This window comes from Symphalangus syndactylus, chromosome 7 (assembly GCF_028878055.3).
Source record: "Symphalangus syndactylus isolate Jambi chromosome 7, NHGRI_mSymSyn1-v2.1_pri, whole genome shotgun sequence".
NCBI classification, from domain to species: Eukaryota; Metazoa; Chordata; class Mammalia; order Primates; family Hylobatidae; genus Symphalangus; species Symphalangus syndactylus.
Genome location: NC_072429.2, coordinates 33,174,406 through 33,196,812, shown reverse-complemented (window position 1 = coordinate 33,196,812; position 22,407 = coordinate 33,174,406). Strand labels below are relative to the sequence as shown.

The 22,407-nt window shown below is 42.6% G+C and overlaps 1 protein-coding gene across 10 annotated transcripts in view; it reads left to right on the top strand.

The window, feature by feature from the left end:
• GRIA1 (glutamate ionotropic receptor AMPA type subunit 1) overlaps positions 1-22,407 on the top strand; it is a 318,865-nt gene that overhangs the window by 202,050 nt on the left and 94,408 nt on the right. For all 10 annotated transcript variants that reach the window (XM_055285547.2, XM_055285552.2, XM_055285548.2 and 7 more), the window contains 3 exons: positions 6,894-7,004; positions 7,716-7,922; positions 14,531-14,901. In XM_055285547.2, the coding sequence (XP_055141522.1) occupies positions 6,894-7,004; positions 7,716-7,922; positions 14,531-14,901 (689 nt within the window). The remainder of the gene's footprint in view (positions 1-6,893; positions 7,005-7,715; positions 7,923-14,530; positions 14,902-22,407) is intronic.

The window sequence follows — 22,407 nt, the reverse complement described above, 5'->3', positions numbered from 1 at the left end:
TGATTTGAGTGGCCCTGCCCTGCCCCAAGTTTATTATCCCCACTACTGACCCTGTATGTAGCTGGAATGAAAAGACTGGGCAGGAAACAAGACTAAAGGGACACAAAGTCCTGCTGATATCAAAAGTAATCTTCTAAAGTCCCAAAGAATTTATAGCTTCCCATTCCATATGCTGTTTGGAAGTTTTGCTTTAAATCCTTGTTACCCAATTTTGACCATACTGAATCATGTTATAGCATCAGATGTAGATATAGCATCTCAGATATAGCCTCAACCTCACCACCTCTCTCCATTTCTACTGCTGAGCACAGAGCCCAGGCCATCTTCCACACACCACACAGTAGCCTCCTTATTAGTCACGAGTCCTGCTATGTTCTTGCCCCTCTACAAGGCTACTTTTCCACCACGAGAGCTAGGACAATGGTTTTCAAATATATATCAGGTTATATGGCTCCTTTCCTTAAAACTTTTACCACCTTCCTGTTGCCAGTAAATATACAATGTGGCCCCCAGAGCCCTCAATGCTGCTTCCCTGTGGCAGCAGCTCTCACCCCTCTTTCTCTAGCTCATTTCTCTGCAGTTACACTGGCATCTTTGCATTCCTTGAGCACAACCTCGCCCTTTCCTCAAGTCACTTGCATATGCTATTCCTTTACCTGGCATTTTCTATGACTAGAGTTTCATGTGCTGTGTGCCTCCTTGTCATTCAGGTCTCAGTCCAAGTGAAGCCACCTTGGAAAGGACATCCTTGACCAAGCATTTTTAAAGTCACTCCCACTCACCCAGCTCACAGTCACAATTTCCTTTTTATTTGTACTTTTCATGGTGCTTATTCCTTCTGATATATTTTTGTTGGTTGATTGATCTAGATTGGTTGGCAAACTTCTGCCTACTGGCCAAATTCATCCCACCACCTATTTTTGTACAGCCCATGAGCTAATGGTTACATGTACATTTTTAAATGGTTGTAATAAATCAAAAGACCATTTTGTGACATGTGAAAATATGAGAGATTAAAATTTCAATGTCCATAAAGTTTTTCTGGAACATAGCTATGCTCATTTGTTTATATATTATCTATATCTGCCTCTGCATGACAACAACAGAGATAAGTAGCGGCAACACAGACTATATGATCCACAAAGCCAAAGATATCTACCCTCTGGCCCTTTAGGATAAAGTTTGTCAACCCCTGGTCTGGATATGTATTTTCTTCATACTTCTCTACCTCCTAAATGTTCTAAAATGCCAGCTCTCTAAAAGCAAGGACCATATTTGTATTTTTATTATATTCACAGTGCCTAGAATATACTGAAACAGAGTAAGCACGGAGAAATAAAAGGTTGTTTATTACATGACTGGGAAGTTTATCAAATGTTTCTCGGCAATCAGAGAGCACACTATGCTAGCCCATATTTCAAAAGACCTGCCAATAAGTAAGGGAAAAAAATGCCTGCAAATTTAATAAAATACCACCTCAAGCAGAACTCAGATAAAGTTACACATAAACTTATTAACTTCAAATCTTTTAAGTGTGTTAATTTAGATAATCCTAGGTGCTGTAACAGATAAACTCTGAAATCTCAGCTGTTTAATGCAAAAGAAGCTTTTTTGTTGTTGTTGTTGTTCACTCAGTGACCACTTTTTTGGCTGAGGGTTCTGGCTAAGACTCAGGCTCATGGACCCTCCACTGTCTACTTGGGTCTTTCTGGATTTCAACATCCAGCTAACAGATAGGAATGAAAGAAAATGGCAACTCTGCTGGAGATTTTTGGGGCATCAGCCTAGAAGAGATGCACATCACTTCTGTTGTATTCTGTTGGCCAGAACCCAGTTACTTGGCTCAACCAGAGGTAAAACAAGCTGGGAAATGTCATTGCGCACTAGGTAGCCACTCTCCACCAACATCTCTACACCATGGAAGGAAAGTAAGAATGCTTGGGAGTCAGCTAATTATCTTGGCCACAATAGACAACCTAGTCTTTAAAAATTGATTCTAAAGGATCTTATTTTTTGAGGTAAGGGGCTGTGGTCTCAGAGGCAGCCTGGAGATACCAGTTTCTGAATTTGATTTGATGACTGTGCAATGTAGATCAATTGAATTTTCAGTTCTATGATCATCTCCTTTTAATACTTTATCCACTTAAAAAATCTGATCTATCATCTAGATTCATTTTCTACATTCACAGAATCTTTAGAGGTAGATGGAAAACAAGGAGATCAAAAATTATAACTGGCCCCAGGAGAAGACCTCTCACTGTCAGAATTGTTTAAATCCTCTCCTGACTGGTGGGTCCCAATCTTTACCAACTACTAACTCTGATTTACTTTTAGATAGAATCAAAGTTCCTGCATATCCTCAGTAGAGAATCAAAGTGCTGTATAATAATCCAACCATTTCCCAAAGAAAGGAAAATTTGCTCTTATCTCCAAAGTGCAATGTCTCTTCAAAAATCTTTGCCAGCTTTCTTTTCATCAAACTGTAGAACCAGATTTCTCAGTCTACTAGCTTACATGAGGCATAGGCATGAGGCTGAGTATCACTCAGCTCACTGACCCTGACAATATTATGTTTTATCTCCCTACAAATGAGTTAGAAATAAAATAGTTTTGTTTACAACTTCTAACTATTCTACTAGCTTTTGATATGAAAGTACCTAGCATATAAGCCAAGCTATACAATATTTTTTAGAGATCCCAATTTAACAGTAGTGCTAAAATTAATAAGTAGTGCTAACTTTGAAGGACCACTATCCTTAAAAATTAAAGTATCTTTCTAAGCCATATACATCTGGCTTACACAGATTCATCTTGCTTTTTTTTCCCATCTTGTATGAAAACCTTGGGATTTTACAGCAGTGTTTTATAATTTTTAAACCACTTACCCTGAACATTCTATACGTAAAGAAGGGTTATATTGTCAAGTGAATTTCAAAATGCTCTATAATACGTGCTTCTTTTGCAGATAATGTTCAATAGCAAATTGAAAACAGAAATGTCTTCTAGTATAGAAACCTGTTAACCTTCAACTAGGCACTACCCTAATGAATATCATTTTTTAACTTACTGGCAATATGAACCGTGCACTATGCTAATTGTTTTACATGCATTAACTAATGTAGTTCTCATAGCAGCCCATGAGGCAGGTACTATTGTTATATCCACTCTACAGATCAGGGACTGAGGACCACAGAGGTCAGGTAACTTGTTCAAGCTGATAGTTGGTAATTAGGAAAGCCTAGCTTTTAAACCAGGTCTGGCCTGAGGCCAGAGACCAATATCTTGACCACTGGGCTCCCTCTTTTTTAAAATAATACATCTTAATACTCTGTGGCTTTTAGAGGAATTGGTTGCATGTCAAAGGAGGCAACTTCCTTTCTACTGATGGTTGTGCAGTTTGAGTAGGAATATTTAAACCTGTGGACTAACTGTGAAGAAGAAAGAAGAAAGAGAGGAAGGAAAGGAGGAAGAATAGGAGGAAGGAAGGGAGAAAGGATGGATGAGAGGGAAGAAAATGAACAAGAAGGAGGAGAAAGGGAAAAGAAAAAAAAAACCTTAGCACCGTCTATGAGGGGATAAATCATATTTGACAGATATTTTCCCAGGTTTGTATTGATTTTATTAAATAATCTTACTTTTGAGGTCCACAAGACCTGGGTTCTATGTCCTGCCACTAATCTACTATATAACCTATTATTTTGTTAGATCATTTAATCTCCCTAAGCCTAAGTTTTCCTATCTGTAAAGCACAGAAAATAATCCTAAGCCTGCCTGCACTATTTGCATAGTGTAAAGATGTTATAAAAGTACTGTGGAGATTTAAAAAACAAAACAATAGGCCGGGCACGGTGGCTCACGCTTGTAATCCCAGCACTTTGGGAGGCCGAGGCGGGCGAATCACGAGGTCAGGAGATCGAGACCACGGTGAAACCCTGTCTCTACTAAAAATACAAAAAAAAAATTAGCCGGGCGTGGTGGCGGGCGCCTGTAGTCCCAGCTACTCGGAGAGGCTGAGGCAGGAGAATGGCGTGAACCCGGGAGGCGGAGCTTACAGTGAGCCGAGATTGCGCCACTGCACTCCAGCCTGGGCGACAGAGCGAGACTCCATCTCAAAAAAAAAAAAAAAAAAAATACCAAAGCAGAAAACTTTACATCATAATATACTACCAGAATGCTTTTAAATATCTGTTTTTCGGCTAGAAGGCTCTTTGTAAAAGGCAACTCTTGAGGGAAATCCCAATAGGTGAAATAGATAAAAAGCAGAGCTGACCATTGGAGCAAGGGTGAGGAAGCCAGAGCTCTCTCCTCTTCACTGCCCCTCACCACCTTCCATGAGCAGTGAAGGGCCCCACAAGTCTCTTAGGGTTCCCTAGAACACAGTCCTTGCAAAAGCGAGGGAACCGAGACCACACTGTCTTGAGCAAATCCTGTGGTCTCTGAGCCTCTGCTTCTCCTTGTGAAAAAGGAACAAGTTGGATAAAATGATTCTCCGGTCCCCTTCCAGTTCTGACATTCTAGAAACATGAGTTTCTGGTTCTTCTGTCATTAGAAAGCAATGTCTCCTTCCACCTTGACTAACAGCATCCCTCACAGGGAACATGATACACATGCCTGCACTGAGGGTAAGCCTCCATGCAGTATCCTGAGAGACATGCTCCCCGTCAGACCTCCGAGCTGTCTCAGCATCAATAGGGTGCACCATGTCCATGCTGGGTCACTGCTGCCTGGATGCATTCATTGTCTCCACAAACATTTCCTGAGCTGCTTCTCTGGGAAAAGATGTGCTGGACTAAGACAGGAACTTTGGAACAAGTATGTTTATTTGAGTCTTGTCCATGAGAAACTTATAGCACCAAGGAGAGATGGGGACAGACAAACAAACAGCTAGACCTAGTGTTCTAATGGGAACGTACACAAGGCACTCAGGGTTGTCTGGCATGCGGGGGCACGGCCCTAGAGTTGGTCTCCCTGGCTCAGATCCTGGCTCCACGGCTACCCTGTGGCCTTGGGAAAGTTACTTCACTTTCCACATCTCACTTTCTGCATACTTAAAATTGAAAGGATACTTAACTACCCACTTGGCGGGTTTTGTGAGGATGAAAGGAGTTAAAACATAAAAAGCACTTTAAAAAGTCCCTGAAATGCGAGCATTCAGTAAATGATAACTAATATGATTTCAAGCCCAGAGCCCAATCCCTTCTTAGGAAGAAGAGCATAGTGGCTAAATGCAGCCTCTGGAGAGAGATTGTCAGGGTTCCAGGACAAGCTCAACCACTTTGCAGCTACTTCACCTCGGGCAAATTAACACACTCCCACAAGCCAGACGAAATGGCATGAAAACTGTTGAACACTTAGCCTCTGACATAGCAAGAGCATCATCAGTGCTGGCAATTATTGTTGTTAATGGCTGCGAGATTACAGGAAAAACTATTTCCAACTGAAGGAGCTGGGAAAGACATGAAGGTGAAGGTGACATTTCAGCTGACCATTTGGCAAGTGCCTCAGTTTTTGTGAGCCTACGCTGAGTTCTGGCTGTTGATAGACCTGTTCATCCCTCTGTATATGCACTTTTAGTTCTCTTTCCTTTTTCCTTTGTATCTAGAGCCAGCAGAATGATCACAAAGCAAAACACAATTGTCTAAAGCAAACAGAGATTAGAGACAGAGATAAAGGGAGATAAATATAGGAGGTATAGCTTTAAGAGTGTGTGTGTGTGTGTGTGTGTGTGTGTGTATTAGTCAAGTCATTCTGCTGTTTCCAAACCTTCAATGATCCCCTGTTGCCTTGAGGTGTAGTCTACACTGCTTAGCCTGGCCTTCAAAGCCATCTGCTACCTAGTCCCAGATACCTACTGCCCTTTTGGGCTAACTCTATCTTCCACCCAGGACCCACAGAACTTAAACATCTAGGCAGATTCCTGTCTTCATATCTTGGCTCATATTCTCCCTAACCTGAAAGGTTTTGGTCCAGACCATTCATCTCTCATGATCACAAGCCCTGATTCCTCCTGTTGCATTTTTCCCTGCGTAAGATCCTACACTTAGCTTTTGCTTCTCTGAACTCCTTAGGCCCACTCACTTGTCACTTCTGTGGCCGCGTCATGTCTTCCCATGGTAGACCAGAGGCGTTCTCAGAGTGAGGCCTATCTCTCAGACTTCTTTGCATCTCATCAACCCTTCCTGACAACAAGCAACACTAATGTTTTAGCTCAGAGCCTTGAGCACAATAGCAATTAAATTAATATTTCTTGAAAGACCTTGGAAAATGAATTAGTATAAATAACCTACTCAAATTTGAAAAATTAATATTGTCAACCATAATTTTTAGGCACTCCTATATATTCAGTATTGTAATAGTTTATACTTGGAGACAGAAGAAATTTTAAAAAATAAAGGATAAACAACCATGATAGGAAGTTAAATCTAGATGGAAAAATATAGTTAACTTAAAAATAAAGTAAAAAAATGTAATGTTTAAATCATATGATTCCAACTATAGTTCAGAATGAGTTCACTGAAGGGCAAGGTTAGTAGACATGGGGGAAAGAGGGGTTTGGCCCTGTGAACAACTGCAGGGAATTAAATCCCATGGTCCTGGCTTGCATTGTACAAAGCAGACTGGCTGTGTAAACAGTTAAGCCCTTATCTCTCGGAGGTGGCAATTTCCAAACTGAACCAATTATTGTGGGGATTTTCCCTGGGAGCAAAATTGGGGGCACCTGAAAAGCACTGTGCTTCTTATTGTTTCTGTTTACCAATATTTTAGAGCTCGGTGTGTCCAATTCTTCCTGAGCTCCTTAATTTCCTGTCTCTGGTATTGACTGGGTGACCCACAGTAGGCCAGTTCAAAGGAGGCTGGCCCACCTGACACCTCCACTCTCTTCTCATTAACAGATAGGTTACTGGAATGAAGATGATAAGTTTGTCCCTGCAGCCACCGATGCCCAAGCTGGGGGCGATAATTCAAGTGTTCAGAACAGAACATACATCGTCACAACAATCCTAGTGAGTACTCAGTCTTTCATCAAGGTTACTTGGGATTCAAGCTAGGCCAGCACGAGGGTTTTCCACCAGGACTGAAAGCTGGCCTTTCTTCTTGCCAAAACTGTGTAATAGATAAAAGCAGCAAGTCAAAAAGGGAATGCCCTGAAAATGAGAGGCTCTGAGTATTCATTCTGTATCTCTTAGTTTCACTGTCTCATCCTTTGTACCCTTGGGTAAGTTACTTACTTTCTCTTGAGCCAGCTTTCTCATATTTAAAACATGAGACTGACACTAAATTGTGCTGGTTTTCATCCATCCTCCCTCAGTAGAAGCTTTTTTCAAAGAAAGTCCAATACATAAAGTAGCTGTAAGTGAAGATGCTGTAATTTTCAGTGACTGATCATGAGAAACCTGGAGCCTGTTTAGGGTCTATTTCTCCTTCAAGATGACCCCAGAGGTATTTCCAAAAAAATACAAAATATCCTGGAACATAACTTGAAAAGCTGTATGCCATATCTCAGTGATGAAACATTCTTATTTTAACAAAGTTTGCTTCCTTAACCCAAGAAGCTTGTAATAGGGTAGGGAGTGAAGACATTTAGGAAGTGGATTGAGGGGCTAGAGAGCCTTCCCCAATGTTAACCAAATGTGATATTATGCTATGCCAAAGTCCTCCCTACCCATGGGTTAACCCATAACCCACATTCTCCTATCCCCCCATTTCTCTTCCAGGAAGATCCTTATGTGATGCTCAAGAAGAACGCCAATCAGTTTGAGGGCAATGACCGTTACGAGGGCTACTGTGTAGAGCTGGCGGCAGAGATTGCCAAGCACGTGGGCTACTCCTACCGTCTGGAGATTGTCAGTGATGGAAAATATGGAGCCCGAGACCCTGACACGAAGGCCTGGAATGGCATGGTGGGAGAGCTGGTCTATGGAGTAAGTTCACTGCAGGGCAGGAAATTAGAGGGCGGAGGCAGAGGGTTTGACAGGAAATCATTTGGTGGTTCAGTGGCCCTGCCCACAGATGTCTATGAAACCCTGTAACTGAGTGTTGTTGCTGCTGAATAGATGAGTCATCCAAAATCCAATTTCTTAAGACACTCTTTGTTCAGGTTACTGGTCCCAGCTCCCTCAATCCCACTCAAAGTCTTGTGACGTCAGTTGATTGTTGTCCAACACAGGTGGCAGCATAGCTCCAAGATCAGTTTTCTTGAGGCAGACTGCTGAGTTGTCTACAAAAAGTCACTTGTGGCTCTCTCAGTATCAGTTTCTTCTCTGATATTAAATGCATCTGGAGCCAACCTAACTTTCTAGTCACTTGCCTCTCTAGTTTCATGCTCTCTCATGAAATTTCCAATTCAGTCAAATGCCCCTCAATAACTCTGTTCCCTAGAGTGCTCCCTTCCATTCTCCACCCCTAAGATCCTACTCCTTCAAAACCTGTATCAAATAATACTTTTTTCAGTGTGTGTTTCTTCTCATAATAGATATGAATGTGGCTTTTAATTGTTCTCGCCTTCCCCTATAGAACTTAGTTGCTGGTTTTTTTTCATGGCCTACCCTGCCTTGTATAATGGTTACCTATGTAACAGGGGTAGGTCTATTCTATGTTTATAATGCTCACCACACTTGAAATAACTCCATGCACAATTGCTATAAAATCTTCAATAAATTATAGCAGTTTTGAAAAGCTGCTGAATGCCCCACATTGTTTTAAGCATTTAGGGAATTATTGAGAAGCGAAAGATTTGATCTTTTGCTTAATACTTTATGAGGTAGAAAAGACCCCATCTTTTAACATTTTATGGGGTAGAAAAGACAATGTGAGAAAATAGTAAAAGGTAGCATAGAATAAGGAGTCTATATTGTATGGCTCAGCTAAGGGCTAACTAGAGTTTGTCTAGCCCTCAGTGGGGATGTGAAACTTGAAAAATGACCATATTTAAGCAGACAGAGAGGACGGGCATGGTGGCTCACGCCTATAATCCCAGCATTTTGGGAGGCTGAGGCAGGCCCATCACCTGAGGTCAGGAATTTGAGACTAGCCTGGCCAACATGGTGAAACCCCATCTCTACTAAAAATACAAAAATTAGCTGTGCATGGTGGTGGGCACCTGTAATCCCAGCTACTTGGGAGGCTGAGGTAGGAGAATCACTTGAACCCAGGAGACAGAGGTTGCAGTGAGCCAAGACCATGCCATTGCACTCCAGCCTGGGAGACAAGAGCAAAACTCTGTCTCAAAAATAATAATGAAAAACAGAAGAGAGAAAAGCAGCCCAGGAATTTTTAAAGTATAAACAATAGGATGGTCATGGAAATAAGTAAGGTGTGAGAGGAGAATGAGAAAACACATGGTTTTTGTTGAGGACTTGGGTTGAAGAGTAGTCAGGGATACATATGAGTAAAAAATAACAAGAGGAAGAGTGTGGATGATTCAGTGGGCATTGGGAGATCACGAAGGTATTTGAGCAGAGAGACAACAAAAGGCAATGGAAGAAGCCTCCAGCTGCCTTGTGCAGGGAAGGGACCACCACGGCTTCACTCACAGAAACTAAAACACATGCCAAGCCCCAGATCAATGTTAAGTGCTCATAAGGACAAGCAGCCACTGAGGAAGATGATAAATCTTCTTGTTTCATATCAGGGCAAGAGGAGCCATGGTGGCCCTGAGAGACATACAAAGGGAATTCAAAGAAGAAAAAGATGGAATAAAGGAAATCTTCCTCAGGGAGGTGGCTTTTGAGATGACATGTGAAGGTGGTTATTGAGTTGGGGAATGGGATGTGCTTCTCCCCTTTCTTATTCCCTTTACCACCTCTCACTTTGGGAAGCTCCATGGACAAAAGGTAGAGACCTGGATGGTACGTGCTGCATCTGGAGGCTGGTTTCCATGGGAACTCCCATCAAGCTCTTAAGGTCATCCCCATGGCAACTGCTATGCACTTTTCACCTTCTCTAGCATTTATCTTCACCTTCACCTCATGTAATATGGTTTGCTTGGTTAAAAGTCTGCAGTGTGGGCAGAACAATGCCAGGATCACCCCCAGTAGCCAACACAGCTGGTGGTGAGTCACTGGCATAGCAGGGCTCAGGCTAGCTGGAGTTACCTATGGGTGCCTCAGCAGCCAGCCCTGCCCCAGTAGCTTCCTCCTTATCAGGACTGTTCCTCTCCCCAGGAAAAACTGTTCTGACCGGGTGCGATGGCTCATGCCTGTAATCCCAGCACTTTGGGAGGCTGAGGCGGGTGGATCACAAGGTCAGGAGATCGAGACCATCCTGGCTAACCCAGCGAAACCCCATCTCTACTAAAAATACAAAAAATTAGCCGGGCGTGGTAGTGGGCACCTGTAGTCCTAGCTACTCTGGAGGCCGAAGCAGGAGAATGGCGTGAACCTGGGAGGCAGAGCTTGCAATGAGCCAAGATCGCACCACTGTACTCCAGCCTGGGCGACAAAGCGAGACTCCGTCTCAAAAATAAAAAACAACAACAACAACAAAAAAAAACAAACAGTGTTCTGAAGACTCTGTGATGGCCCCAATTGGATGCTCAGCCTTTTTAGTTTGGCTTTCCTTTTCTGTTCCCTTGGGGAAGAACCAAGTGATTTGGAGAAGCATCTCTCAACCACCAACCACCAGAGATCAAGAAAAATTCATTCGGAGGCTTCCAAATTTATTCTTTCTGTGGCTTTCTAAATAACTAAGTCAATCAGGGTCTCTCTTATCTTCCTTTTGCTCCCTCTTTTTCCATCAACAATGATAGTAGTCACATTTCATCGTGTAGCGTGTGGCAGGTGCTATGTTGAATACTTTACTCACATTCTTTCATTTACTCTGCATATCGACTCCATGAGGTGGGTAAGATTACTGTTTACATTTTATAGATGAGGACACTGAGGCCCTCTAGGTTAGATAATTTGGCAAAGGAAACACAGCTAGTGAAAGCAGAGTCAGAACATACAGCTCTGGCTTTTGTACTCCACACTGGGACATACTGCCTCTGTAGAAATCCCACCATCCAAATGCTAGGCCGTAAAACCAATATTAACTGAGAGAACAGCAAATGTCTGCATTTGCAGATGCCATATGCTGCAAATGAATTTTCTGCTCCTCACATGGTATATCTTGGTGCCTCCTTCACAGCTGTCTTTCCTGTCTGTCCTTTGTCTTGGTGAAGCAGAAAGAGAGTGAGCTTTGCAGACAGACACCTGGATTTGAGTTCCAACTCTGCCAACTTGCTTGCCACATGACTTCTCCGGGGCCACCCCTGTGAAACAAGGAATGTGAATTCTTTACCACAGGCTGTGATGGGGAAGATTCATTTATGCAGGGCCTGGCTCAGAGCAGATCTCCATTTCTGATAGTTTTATTCACTTTATGCTTTTCTCTACTACATGAAAACTATATGCTGTTTTCCCAGGATAGTTTCTAGACATCACATATTTTGTTTTGGGATCTGCTAGGTCAGTGATTCTAGAGGTGTGGTCTCTGGACCAATAGCATTAGCATCACCTGGGAACCTATTAGAAATGCAGATTCTCACATCTCACCCCAGGCCCACTGAATCTAGAAACTCTGGCGTGTGTGTCCTTAAGAGCCCTCCTGGTGATTCTGCTGCACACTCAAGTTTGAGAGCCATTGTCCTAAGATGTCAGTTTAAGAAAATAATTTTGAGTGCTCACACTTCACAGTACTCTCATGTATTTTGAATTATCTTGACCCTCACAAAACAAGCCTGTGAAATTGGTAAAACAAGAATTATTATGCCTGTTTTTAAAATGAGGAAATTGACATCCAAAAAGACAACTGTTTCATTTGAGGCTACACAATCAGCCAGTTGCAGAGAAGAGCAGCCGGGTCTGAGATCCAATGTGCCCTCCACTACCCAGTGAAGCTCCAGTGAGAACCTCAGTTATTGGTGGTGGAAATTAACTTCTGAGGCCTCTCAGTCAATATTAACCAAGTTAAAATACTACTGCTTTTCACAAACCACCTTCCCTCTCTAGATATGAGTTTCTTATCTGTAAAATGAAGTAGTTGAACTTAGCATCTCCCAGTATGTGTGTATCCTACATATACGGGTACCTCTTGATGCTTAGGAAGATGAACGACCCATGGCCAAATCGTTTTGGAAGTGCCACATTCTACTTACCCCTCTTGGAAATTATCAGTGCATTGTGGTCATCTAAAGGTTCTGGGAAGTTCTGCCCCGAACATGTTTATTTTTATGTTATTTTCATGTTATTAACCATCCTTCCAGAAATAATGTTCTATTGAACAAATTTTTGAACTACAAAATGAACTAAGCTTTAGGACAATATGGAACAGGCCGGGTACGGTGGCTCACACCTGTAATCCCAGCACTTTGGGAGGCTAAGGCAGGCAGATCACTTGAGGCCAGGAGTTTGAGACCAGCTTGACCAACATAGCGAAACCTCTACTAAAAATACAAAAATTAGCTGGGCATTGTGGCACATTCCTGTAATCCCAGCTACTCAGGAGGCTGAGGCATGAGCATTGCTTAAACCCAGGAGACAGAGGTTGCAGAGCCAAGATCACACCACTGCACTCCAGCCTGGGCAACAGGGCAAGACCCTGTCTCAAAAAAAAAGGCAATATGGATCAATGATTTCCAGTCTATGGTCTCTTATTAAATCACATTAGGAAGCATCCAACAAATCCATGCAATATCATTTACCCCTTTCAGAGCTGGTCCTCATCCACCTCCCTTCTGGATAACTTGTGGTCAATCCCTCCAAGTCATTTCCATTACTTTTCTCCCCCATTCTTTTTCTGTTGGTTTACAAACAGAAAAGTAAATACCTTCTCCCCTGTACTGTCTTGTATTTGTAGAAATTACCAAGATTTATGCAGTGAGTATGAGGGGAAAAAACAGAATTACTATGAAATTTACACCTGACTTCACGTTGATTAATGGAAAGTTTCTTTCTACAAGTGAGAACTTAATTCATCCTGAAGCCAGGCTTTCTATTCCACTTAAAGCACCTTCTCAATAATCCCAGACAATGAAAGTAACCAGAGGAAATCTCTAAGCAACAGCCAGCTGGTGGGTGGGCAGCGCCCTGATCTGCACAGCATCTGTCACCAGCTTCACATCTGGGCTGTTGTACAGCATAAGAGAAAGCAATTTGCTTTGAACAGACCTGCATAGTCATGTCTCTCATCTCAGAAATGAATGCTATGGCATATGTCCATGGAAATCCTCTTAGGTTTCCAGGATCTCTTGATCTCAGGCCAACAGGAACAGTGGATTTCTATTGAGTAGATGCCAGTGCTTCTGCCATTGGAGAGAGGTAGGAAAGACAGGAGAGCAAGGCATGGTTGGTGATTCCATGTGCTGGGTGCCTAAGGATGAATATTTCTTGCAACCTTTTTGTGTTTATCTACATGCTGGATTTGAAATTTAAAAACTGTATTATATATGTATTTCTTAGACTTCTTCCTGAAGAAGAAAATGACTGAAATACTACTTTACCTTTTCATCACAGGCTATTATTCCCATGGTTCCCTCCTCCTGGAATGCTGTTCCATGCCAGAGCAACCTGTCAAAATCATACCCCTCTTTCAATGCCAACTTTATATGCCACCTCTTCCAAGATGCAGTCCCTTATTTCTGCAGCCAGAATGAATCCCTCCCTGGTCTCTGGTAGTACTCTGTATATCTTGGATAACACATACCCCTTCCACCTTGTAGATTGGAAAATTGTTTGTGTGTTTCAGTGTCTCCTACTAATCTGTAATTTCCTGAGGGTGGGGACCATAGTCTACCTACAACTTTCAGCCTGCAGATTGCACATAGTAAGTGTTCAATAAATATCTATTGAGTTAAATTTGCCTTTACTCAGGACTATCTTGGTTGCAGGAAAAAGAAACCCAATTCAAACTGACTTAGGCAAACTGAAACATTGGCTCATGTTCTTGGATTCCTCTGTATCAATACAGAGGGATGTATTGACACAGATTCCAAGGAAATCCAGGGTAAGCCCTGAATTTACAGTTGCCCAAATTATGACATAAGGGGTCATCCTCTGCATCTCTCAGGACTAATTCTCACTAAACCCATTTGAGTCCTATGTCATCACTGAATGTATGATTCTGGCTAGGGTAGTGGGGTACATGGATTGACTGGGACCTGGGTCACCTGCTTCCCCATGTAGCCAGAGTGGTCAGACCCATTCCAATCTGCAGGACTGAGAGTGGGGCAAGAATGGTTCTCTGGCCAGAGGAAGGGAGTGGGGCTGCTGAGCAGGCAAAAACAACAGATACCACAACAGCTTCCTTCTTGTAGTATGAGGAAGATGCCTCTAACATTTAGAACAGTCAAATAACTAGAAAATCTCTTGTAAGATATTGAGCTGACCATCCATTCATCAAAAATATTTTATAGGGTAGGAGGGGTTGGACTTCAAAGGTTCTTTCCCACTCTCATATCCTTTAAGACACAAAAGAATAGTCACAATGAGAAGACAAACAAGAGAATGAAAAAGGCTGCTGAGATCACCTGCATTTTTTTTTTTTTTTTCAGAGAGCAGATGTAGCTGTGGCTCCCTTAACTATCACTTTGGTCCGGGAAGAAGTTATAGATTTCTCCAAACCATTTATGAGTTTGGGGATCTCCATCATGATTAAAAAACCACAGAAATCCAAGCCGGGTGTCTTCTCCTTCCTTGATCCTTTGGCTTATGAGATTTGGATGTGCATTGTTTTTGCCTACATTGGAGTGAGTGTTGTCCTCTTCCTGGTCAGCCGCTTCAGTCCCTATGAATGGCACAGTGAAGAGTTTGAGGAAGGACGGGACCAGACAACCAGTGACCAGTCCAATGAATTTGGGATATTCAACAGTCTGTGGTTCTCCCTGGGAGCATTCATGCAACAAGGATGCGACATTTCTCCCAGGTCAGTCAGCTCTTCTCAATCCCTTTGCCTAATGCTATGGTTTTGTTTGTTTTTTTGTTTGTTTTTTAAATACTGGAAAGTAAAGAGATGAATTATTTCAGACTCCACTGTATTCAGTTTTTCAACTATTGTTTACAGTCAACCGTCCATTGCACGCTGTGGATTATCTGCATCATCCTGTAGCTGGGCCATCTCTGTCTGCTCTCTGGTTGATGTGCTCTGTCAAGGTTAATAGGCATAATTATGACTGATGCGTTGTAGCTGAAAGGTACAGAGGAAAGAAAGGAGCATTGTGTGGTACAACTAACACTTATGAAGCACCTACCAAATGCCAAGCAAGGTTCTGAATCCTGTACATGCCTTATCTCATGGAGTCCTTACAGGAACATAAGATGGTACTCCCATCATGTCTCTTTTTACAAATGAGGAACCACAGAAATGTTGAATATCTTGCCAGTGTTACACAGCTAGTAGACAAGTGAGTTGAGATTAAGAATGTTGTCCTTTCCCACTTCTGCATGGTGGAAAGAGCACTGGATTATGAGTAAGTTCTAGCACTGGTTCCAGCACACGGGCCCTTTATGGGGCCCTCGGAGAGTCACCTCACCCTAGTAGATGTTGGTGTCTTCATCTTAAAGAGAAAAAATTTCTCCTTTTCTTTGGTTCTGAGAAAGACTCTGGAAATAATCTAGTTCCAGTGATGATGTAAATTTGTTTCTTGTGATTGAAAAGTGGAATTTCAGGCCGAGCATGGTGGCTCACGCCTGTAATCCCAGCACTTTGGGAGGCCAAGGCAGGTGGATTACTTGAGATCAGGAGTTCAAGACCAGCCTGGCCAACATGGTGAAACCCTGTCTCTACTAAAAATAAAAATAAAATAATAATAATAATAAATTAGCTGGGTGTGGTGGCAGGTGGCTGTAATCCCAGCTACTTCAGGAGGTTGAGGTGGGAGGGTCACTTGAACCCAGGAGGCAGAGGTTGCAGTGAGGCAAGATCGTGCCACTGCACTCCAGCCTGGGTGATGGAGCGAGACTCTTGTCTTAAAAAACAAAGAAAAAAAGATGGAATTTCTCAGAGGTGCCTCAGATATCACATTGAAAGCACTCAGGTAACTAAATCAGTGGGATTTTAGCCCCCCACATGGAATCAGAATAGCTCCATTTTTGTCTGTTTTACATATTGGACTTGTGAATACAATTTATTTTGGAAAAAAAAAAGTGACTGAAGCTAAGAAAAGAGAAAGGGTGGACAGGAGAGGGGGGTGAGGAAGGCAGGAAAGCTGCCAATCTAGACCAAGTCCCACATTTACTGACCTCCTGTTCTTCTGACTACATTCTGGATGTGCATGCCACAATTCCCCACCAATATGCCTGATAAATAAGCACTGACTCTATTTCCTTTTACAGTTGCTTAATGTCTGTGAACTCTTTTTCCAGTAGGCACTGTCTTAGATTACCAAATTTCAAAAGCCTACAGGGAGTCATGGCTCAGAATTTGGCCTCCATGGATAGATATGGAGGCATAAGCGCATAATATCAAGGTCTCATAGACATGTGCTGGAGGCATCTTTGCCACCCATCTACGTTTTGCATTTCAGTGTCAAGGAGGACCAATATTCCTAAGCAGCAATGGAGTAAATTCTTTCTAACAAGCTTCCCTCAGGACTTATTTGGCCTGCTGTATAACTTAGAAAGTCTCATCGTTCATTATAATCTTGTTTTTCTTTAAATAAGAAGACAGTGGGGGGTGGGGGGCGTGTGGGAGAGGAGGTGTGAGACTGGCTGCTTGGCCAATACTGGCAAACACATGGTGAAGAGTAGAGAGAACCAAGCAGGGGAAGGGCTTGCTTAAAAATAAATCAGGCTCGTGGATAAACAGTGGGAAGAAACAATTCCTAACTAGTCAGTATAATGTAGGGCCATCACAACATGCAGGTGTCAGAGAAGATCCATGAACTTGTTTTTTCTCCTTTATTTCCTTCATCAGTGAGCATCTCATCTTTTCACAGTACCTTTATGCTATGATCTCAGGGTGTGTTTTCTTTCTCCCAACTGTTCCTCCAGGGGTTTCAACCTTGTGGTCCACAAACTGAATCTTCTGTCAGACATGTTTTTGTTTAATCTGTACAGAATTTGGCAATGGTTGTCCAAAACTGAGTGGTAGCTGCCCTCTTGAACAGGTCCGTGCATTCACGGTTCACCCCAGCCCCAACCTGACCTTCTTTGTTCCTGTGTTACTCAGCTGGCCCCAGAGGGTGTTTGAGTTTGTGACCTCTGGCTGAAAGAGGATTTTCAAACTATGCTTTCTGGACTTCTGAGGGTTCCACTAGGGTATCATAGGAGTTGACATTGAGGTGAAGAGGAGACTGAACAACATATCCAGCCTCCCTCCTCCCTGATTTTCATAAAACAACTCTACCCTATGCCTCTTTTTCATTAATAAAATGGAAATAACAGTTCCTACCTCAAATGTTGTTGGAAAGTTTAAAAGTATGTATGGATCCTATAACACAGTACCCAGCCTTCACACAGGAAGCGCTATAACTGGATGCTTTTTTATTAATTGATTTTTTTTAATTGGATTTTGTCTAAACTTCACTGGAAGAAATGATGCCACTGCTCACACCGATTTGAAAGCCTAATACCTTCTTCTTGAGAAGTCCATTAACAAAGCAGAAATAGCCAGTGGTTTACACCAGAGACCAGCAATATCTGGATTCCTAAGGCTCCTCCTCATAGGAATTGGGAGAAGGGTTGGTGACTTTGGGTGAAATTTCTGACAGACACAAGAGTGAACTGCCACAGGAAGTTAGAACTTTGATCCACTTGAGATGGACTTTTTTTTATCAAGCCAACCTTGGTTAATCCCAGAGTTTAGGAGCCTGTAAAATCTCCCTTGAGAGTGAGAATGTATCAAAATGTTTCTTGGAAATATATGTAGAAGAGAAGAGACATGCACTTCATCTTACCTTGAACCAGACAAAAAGACAAGGATGCCAAGACAATGATCAAAGTTAGAGACTAAGAAGACAATGAAAAATATCAGTAGAAACTTTTGTTGTCATTGTTGTTTATATATTTCCTGATGAAGTCAGTAAGTTTCATGACCTTCTGATATGCACAGTACTATGTTAGACGCTCTGGGTGCTACAGTAGAAGGGGCTTTTAAAGCTGACATTCATCAAACATCCTTCCAAATGAGCTTCAATTAACTGATCTTACTGCTTATTTAAAGAAAATGTCATAAACCCTTACTAATTTACTATTTGGGGAAATCAATTTCATCTGAATTGCATATGTCTGCACTTATCCACAAGTAGCTTTAAGTCTTTCTAATCTCTTCAAAGTTGATGTTAATGTCTAGTAACCAAAACCAACAAAATGTGGCCAAGTGTAATTGTCGGCAAATAACATCAAAACCTGACCATAGTAATATGGTAAAGATAAAGATAACCCAGTAAAGAGGGTTATCTTTCTCACGCATAAGAAAAGTGGTAGCAGGTAGTGGCTTGTGGTGAAATCCAGACTGGCCGTTCTGTAATTATCTTGGCCTTTTCTTCTTGTTCATAAGATGGCGGTTCCCAAATATTGTGTCCATGTTCAAACAGCATGAAGGAAAAAAAGTGTTGCCTTCTATTTCTGTCTTTTTGGATCAGAAGAACAAAAGCTTAACAAAATACTCTCCACCACACACAGATGTCTGCTTCTTTCTCATTGGTCAGGACAGTGGCCATGATTATTTCTAGTGGCAAGAGAGGCTGAGAAGGCAAGAATTTAGGTTTTCCAGCCTCTAGAGTAGGCAGGGTAGGAATCGATATTCGGGGAATCAACTGGCAGTATTGGCCACTGTGCCTAAAATCAATGTTTTCTGCACTGGCACCATGAATAGATAAAAATAATCCAGAATTAGCACAGTCAACGGTGTATGCCAGCGAATGCTACTGAAACGCTTTAAAGACTCCTCCACCCACCCTTTGAAATGTATATTGAATAAATTGGTTTTGTATAACCCATTTTAACAGTGAAAGTTAAAAATCACTTCAGCTATGATCACAGATTACAATTTATTTTTTTAATTAGGTTGATGGTGAGATTAAAAAGGGACCCATGAATTTACTTTTAAGCCTGCTTCCTGTTCCAAAAAAAAAAACCTTTTTTTTTTAACTCAGTCACCCTAGCTGGAGTGTAGTGGTGCAATCTCAGCTCACTGCAGCCTTGACCTTCTGGGCTCAAGCCATCCTCCCACCTCAGCCTCCTGAGTAGCTGGGACTACAGGCACAAGCCTCCATACCCAGCTAATTTTTGTATTTTTTGTATAGTTGAGGTTTCCCTATGCTGCCCAGGCTGGTCTTGAACTCCTGAACCCAAGTGATCTGCCTACCTCAGCCTCCTGAAGGGCTGGGATTACAGACATGAGCCACTGTGCCCAGCCCAAAGATCTATTTTTAATAGATATTTTAGATTTTGAGGAGTATGTTAAAGAAGGAATAAAAATCATCACAGAAAAAATTTATCTTTAGTTCCCTCAACTTTCATTTCTGGTCCATTTCCCCATATGTGTGGTCAAGATCATTCATTTATTCAACAGATATTGCTAACTGCCTACGACATGCAGGGCATGGTTCTAGGTGCTGAGGATATGAAGATATATTGGTGATGGAGTGTGGAGGGCAGGAGCCTTTGCTTCAAGGAGCTGGCAATATAGTGATATAAGAGACATTAAACAAACTATCGTGAATGTGTAAGTTGGGATGTGCTATGAATAAAATGAATCTGCTGTTGCAATAGATAATACAAGAAGTGGAATTAAACAAGCCTTACTTAGAGTGTTCTGAGAAGGTTTCTCTGAGGAGCTGATGGGTAAGAATGAGCTAGACTTGTATAAAGCTAAGGGACATAAATAGCCATATGCAAAGGTTCTCAGGTGAAAAAGAGTTTAGTGCTCTCAAGGACTGGAGGAGTGACAAGCGTGTCTGGCTTACAGTGAATCAAGAGAACAGGGGTTTGAGATAATATTGGAGGAAGAGGCAGAGGCCTGTGCAGGGCCCTGTGGTCACATTTTAAATTTGATGTTTTATTTTAAATGCAATGGAAAACCATTGGAGGGTTTTAAGCAAGGGAAGGATTCATTTGCATGCTAAAATACCACTCTGGGGAGCTATGAGGAAAATGAATTGGGGCAGAGAAGAGTCCAGAGTGGAAGCAGAGGGACCAAATAAGAGTCTCTCACAGCCATCCTGAGGAAATTACAGTGATGGAAATTATAATGATGATCATCGACATGGATTTATGGTTCACTCTGAGACTAGAATTGACAGGACTTGCTGATGGATTGGATCTATGAGGATGAGGAGAGGGAGGAATCAAGGGTGAGTCCAAGAGGGAGGAAGCATTTAGGAAACAGGGAACCACAGTTTCAGGGACTATTAGCTCTGGGTGGGATCAGTAGGATGCTCTAGTTTACCCACCCCATGTTACACACGAGGAAACTGAGGCCAGAGAAGGGAGGAAAGGCATTTTCTCTAAGATCACCCAGGCGATACCTATGGCTGATTGGTGCCCAATCCAATGCTACCCTACTGTGCAGTCTCAGCCCAAGGCTCCATTGCCTTCAAATGAACTGAGAGTGAGCTTCTTCAGCTTATTACACCCATGGCCCCACTTTCCCAATGGCTTCTCCATGGCATCAATATTTTCCTGGGTTCAGGTGCCCTTAGTAAGGGAATGAGAGGAGGTTAGAGGGTGCTAGGAGAATAGACGAAAATGGGAAATTATGACTTTAGCTTTCAGAATTCTCTCTTTTATTCTTGATCATAGACTGAATTGGAATGTGTAATAATTGTCTCAACCTGGTGGAGATAATTACTCTCAGGAGAAGAAGTCTCAGGCGGGGGAGTGACGGCGCTTTGGAGGTCTCCTGGAGCCTGATGTCATAACCTCCTCCCTCCACTAATTTATTTACTTATTTATTTTTTCCAAGACCGAGTCTTGCTCTGTTGCCCAGAGCTGGAGTGCAATGGCATGATCTTGGTTCACTGCAACCTCCGCCTCCCGGGTTCAAGCAATTCTCATGCCTCAGCCTCCCCAGTAGCTGGCATTATAGGCATGTGCCACCATGCCCAGCTAATTTTTGTATTTTTAGTAGAGATGCAGTTTCACCATGTTGGCCAGGCTGGTCTTGAACTCCTGACCTTGTGATCTGCCCACCTTGGCCTCCCAAAGTGCTGGAATTACAGGCATGAGCCACCATGCCCAGCCTTGTTGAGGGCCTTTTAACTGACTCACGGTAGGAAGATGGTGGCCAACGAGGACAGCCCAAGCCAATAACCAATGATAGCCTGACCTTTGCATTCACACACAAGTTTCATAGTAACCAGTATGCCTCTGGCACTGAGAGTCTATGAGAAACCTTCCTCCTTCCCCTCTTTCCACCTCCTGCTCTCTGTCCTCCCATCCCAGCAAGAGCTGTGCAAACCCATTTCTCTTGCTCTTCTTGATGTCACTGGAGTATTGTGGGGAAGAGCAAGAGCCTAAGAGTAAATATTGAGGCAAGTTGATGAAGGCAGCCTGAAATTGTGAAACATTTCTCATTTTGAAAATGCAAACCTCATTTAGGCCACAGGTTCATTTCTACAAGGAACAGTGTCACAAGGATGTGTCAAAAATGATGAGCAGGAAATGTGTGATAGCTAATCTGGGTCTTGGGACTAGGCATGGGGGTTTCTGCTGGGACCCTCTGTGTCAGAATTACTTGGGATGTTTGTCCAAATGCAAGTTCTCAGACTTCATTTCAGCTCTCTAGAATTTGAAACTCTGCAGTTGGAGAGAAAGTTCTACATGTTTCACAAGCCTCCTCACCCACTTCTGCCCCAGGGCTGATGGGATTAAAGTTTGGAAGTCACTGAACTAGGGTGCTGCCCAGAGAAGTCAGCTTAAAAGTACGGAAAGCAAGGCCCATACAGCAGCTAGAAATGATGCTGAGTCAAAAGCATTGAGTTTGATACTGAGTCAAAAGCCGTAAACATGGAGCCCAGGTTCTGCCGGCTCACTACCCTATAGTATGTTACTTGCTGGGTGAGCGAGGCCCTTGGCACAGGGGTGTTGACTGTGGCCTTCAAAGCAGGGGCCTGGCTGTCCTGATGACCCTGCCTTCTGCAGGCCAAGCCAGCAAGAGGAACTTACCAAGGGTTTCACCAGCATATTTCCCCTTGACTGTTTTTTCCTCTCCATTAGCAAGCAACACCAACACAAAGGGACTGGCCCAGGTGAGGTGATTCTGCAGTCATGGCAGGTGTGAAGTGTGCATGGACTGTGTGGGGGTGGCCGCCATCATGGGAGATAGGGTGTGGAACTCCAGATCAATGGCTCCTACTTTTTCCATTTTAATCTTCTGCTACCTGATGGTGAGACCCAGAACCAGGTTCTGCTACTGAGAAGTTTTACAGACCTTTGAGAAGAAGAGTAGAAGTTTCACAAGCTCCAGAAGCAGCATGGAAATGTTTAA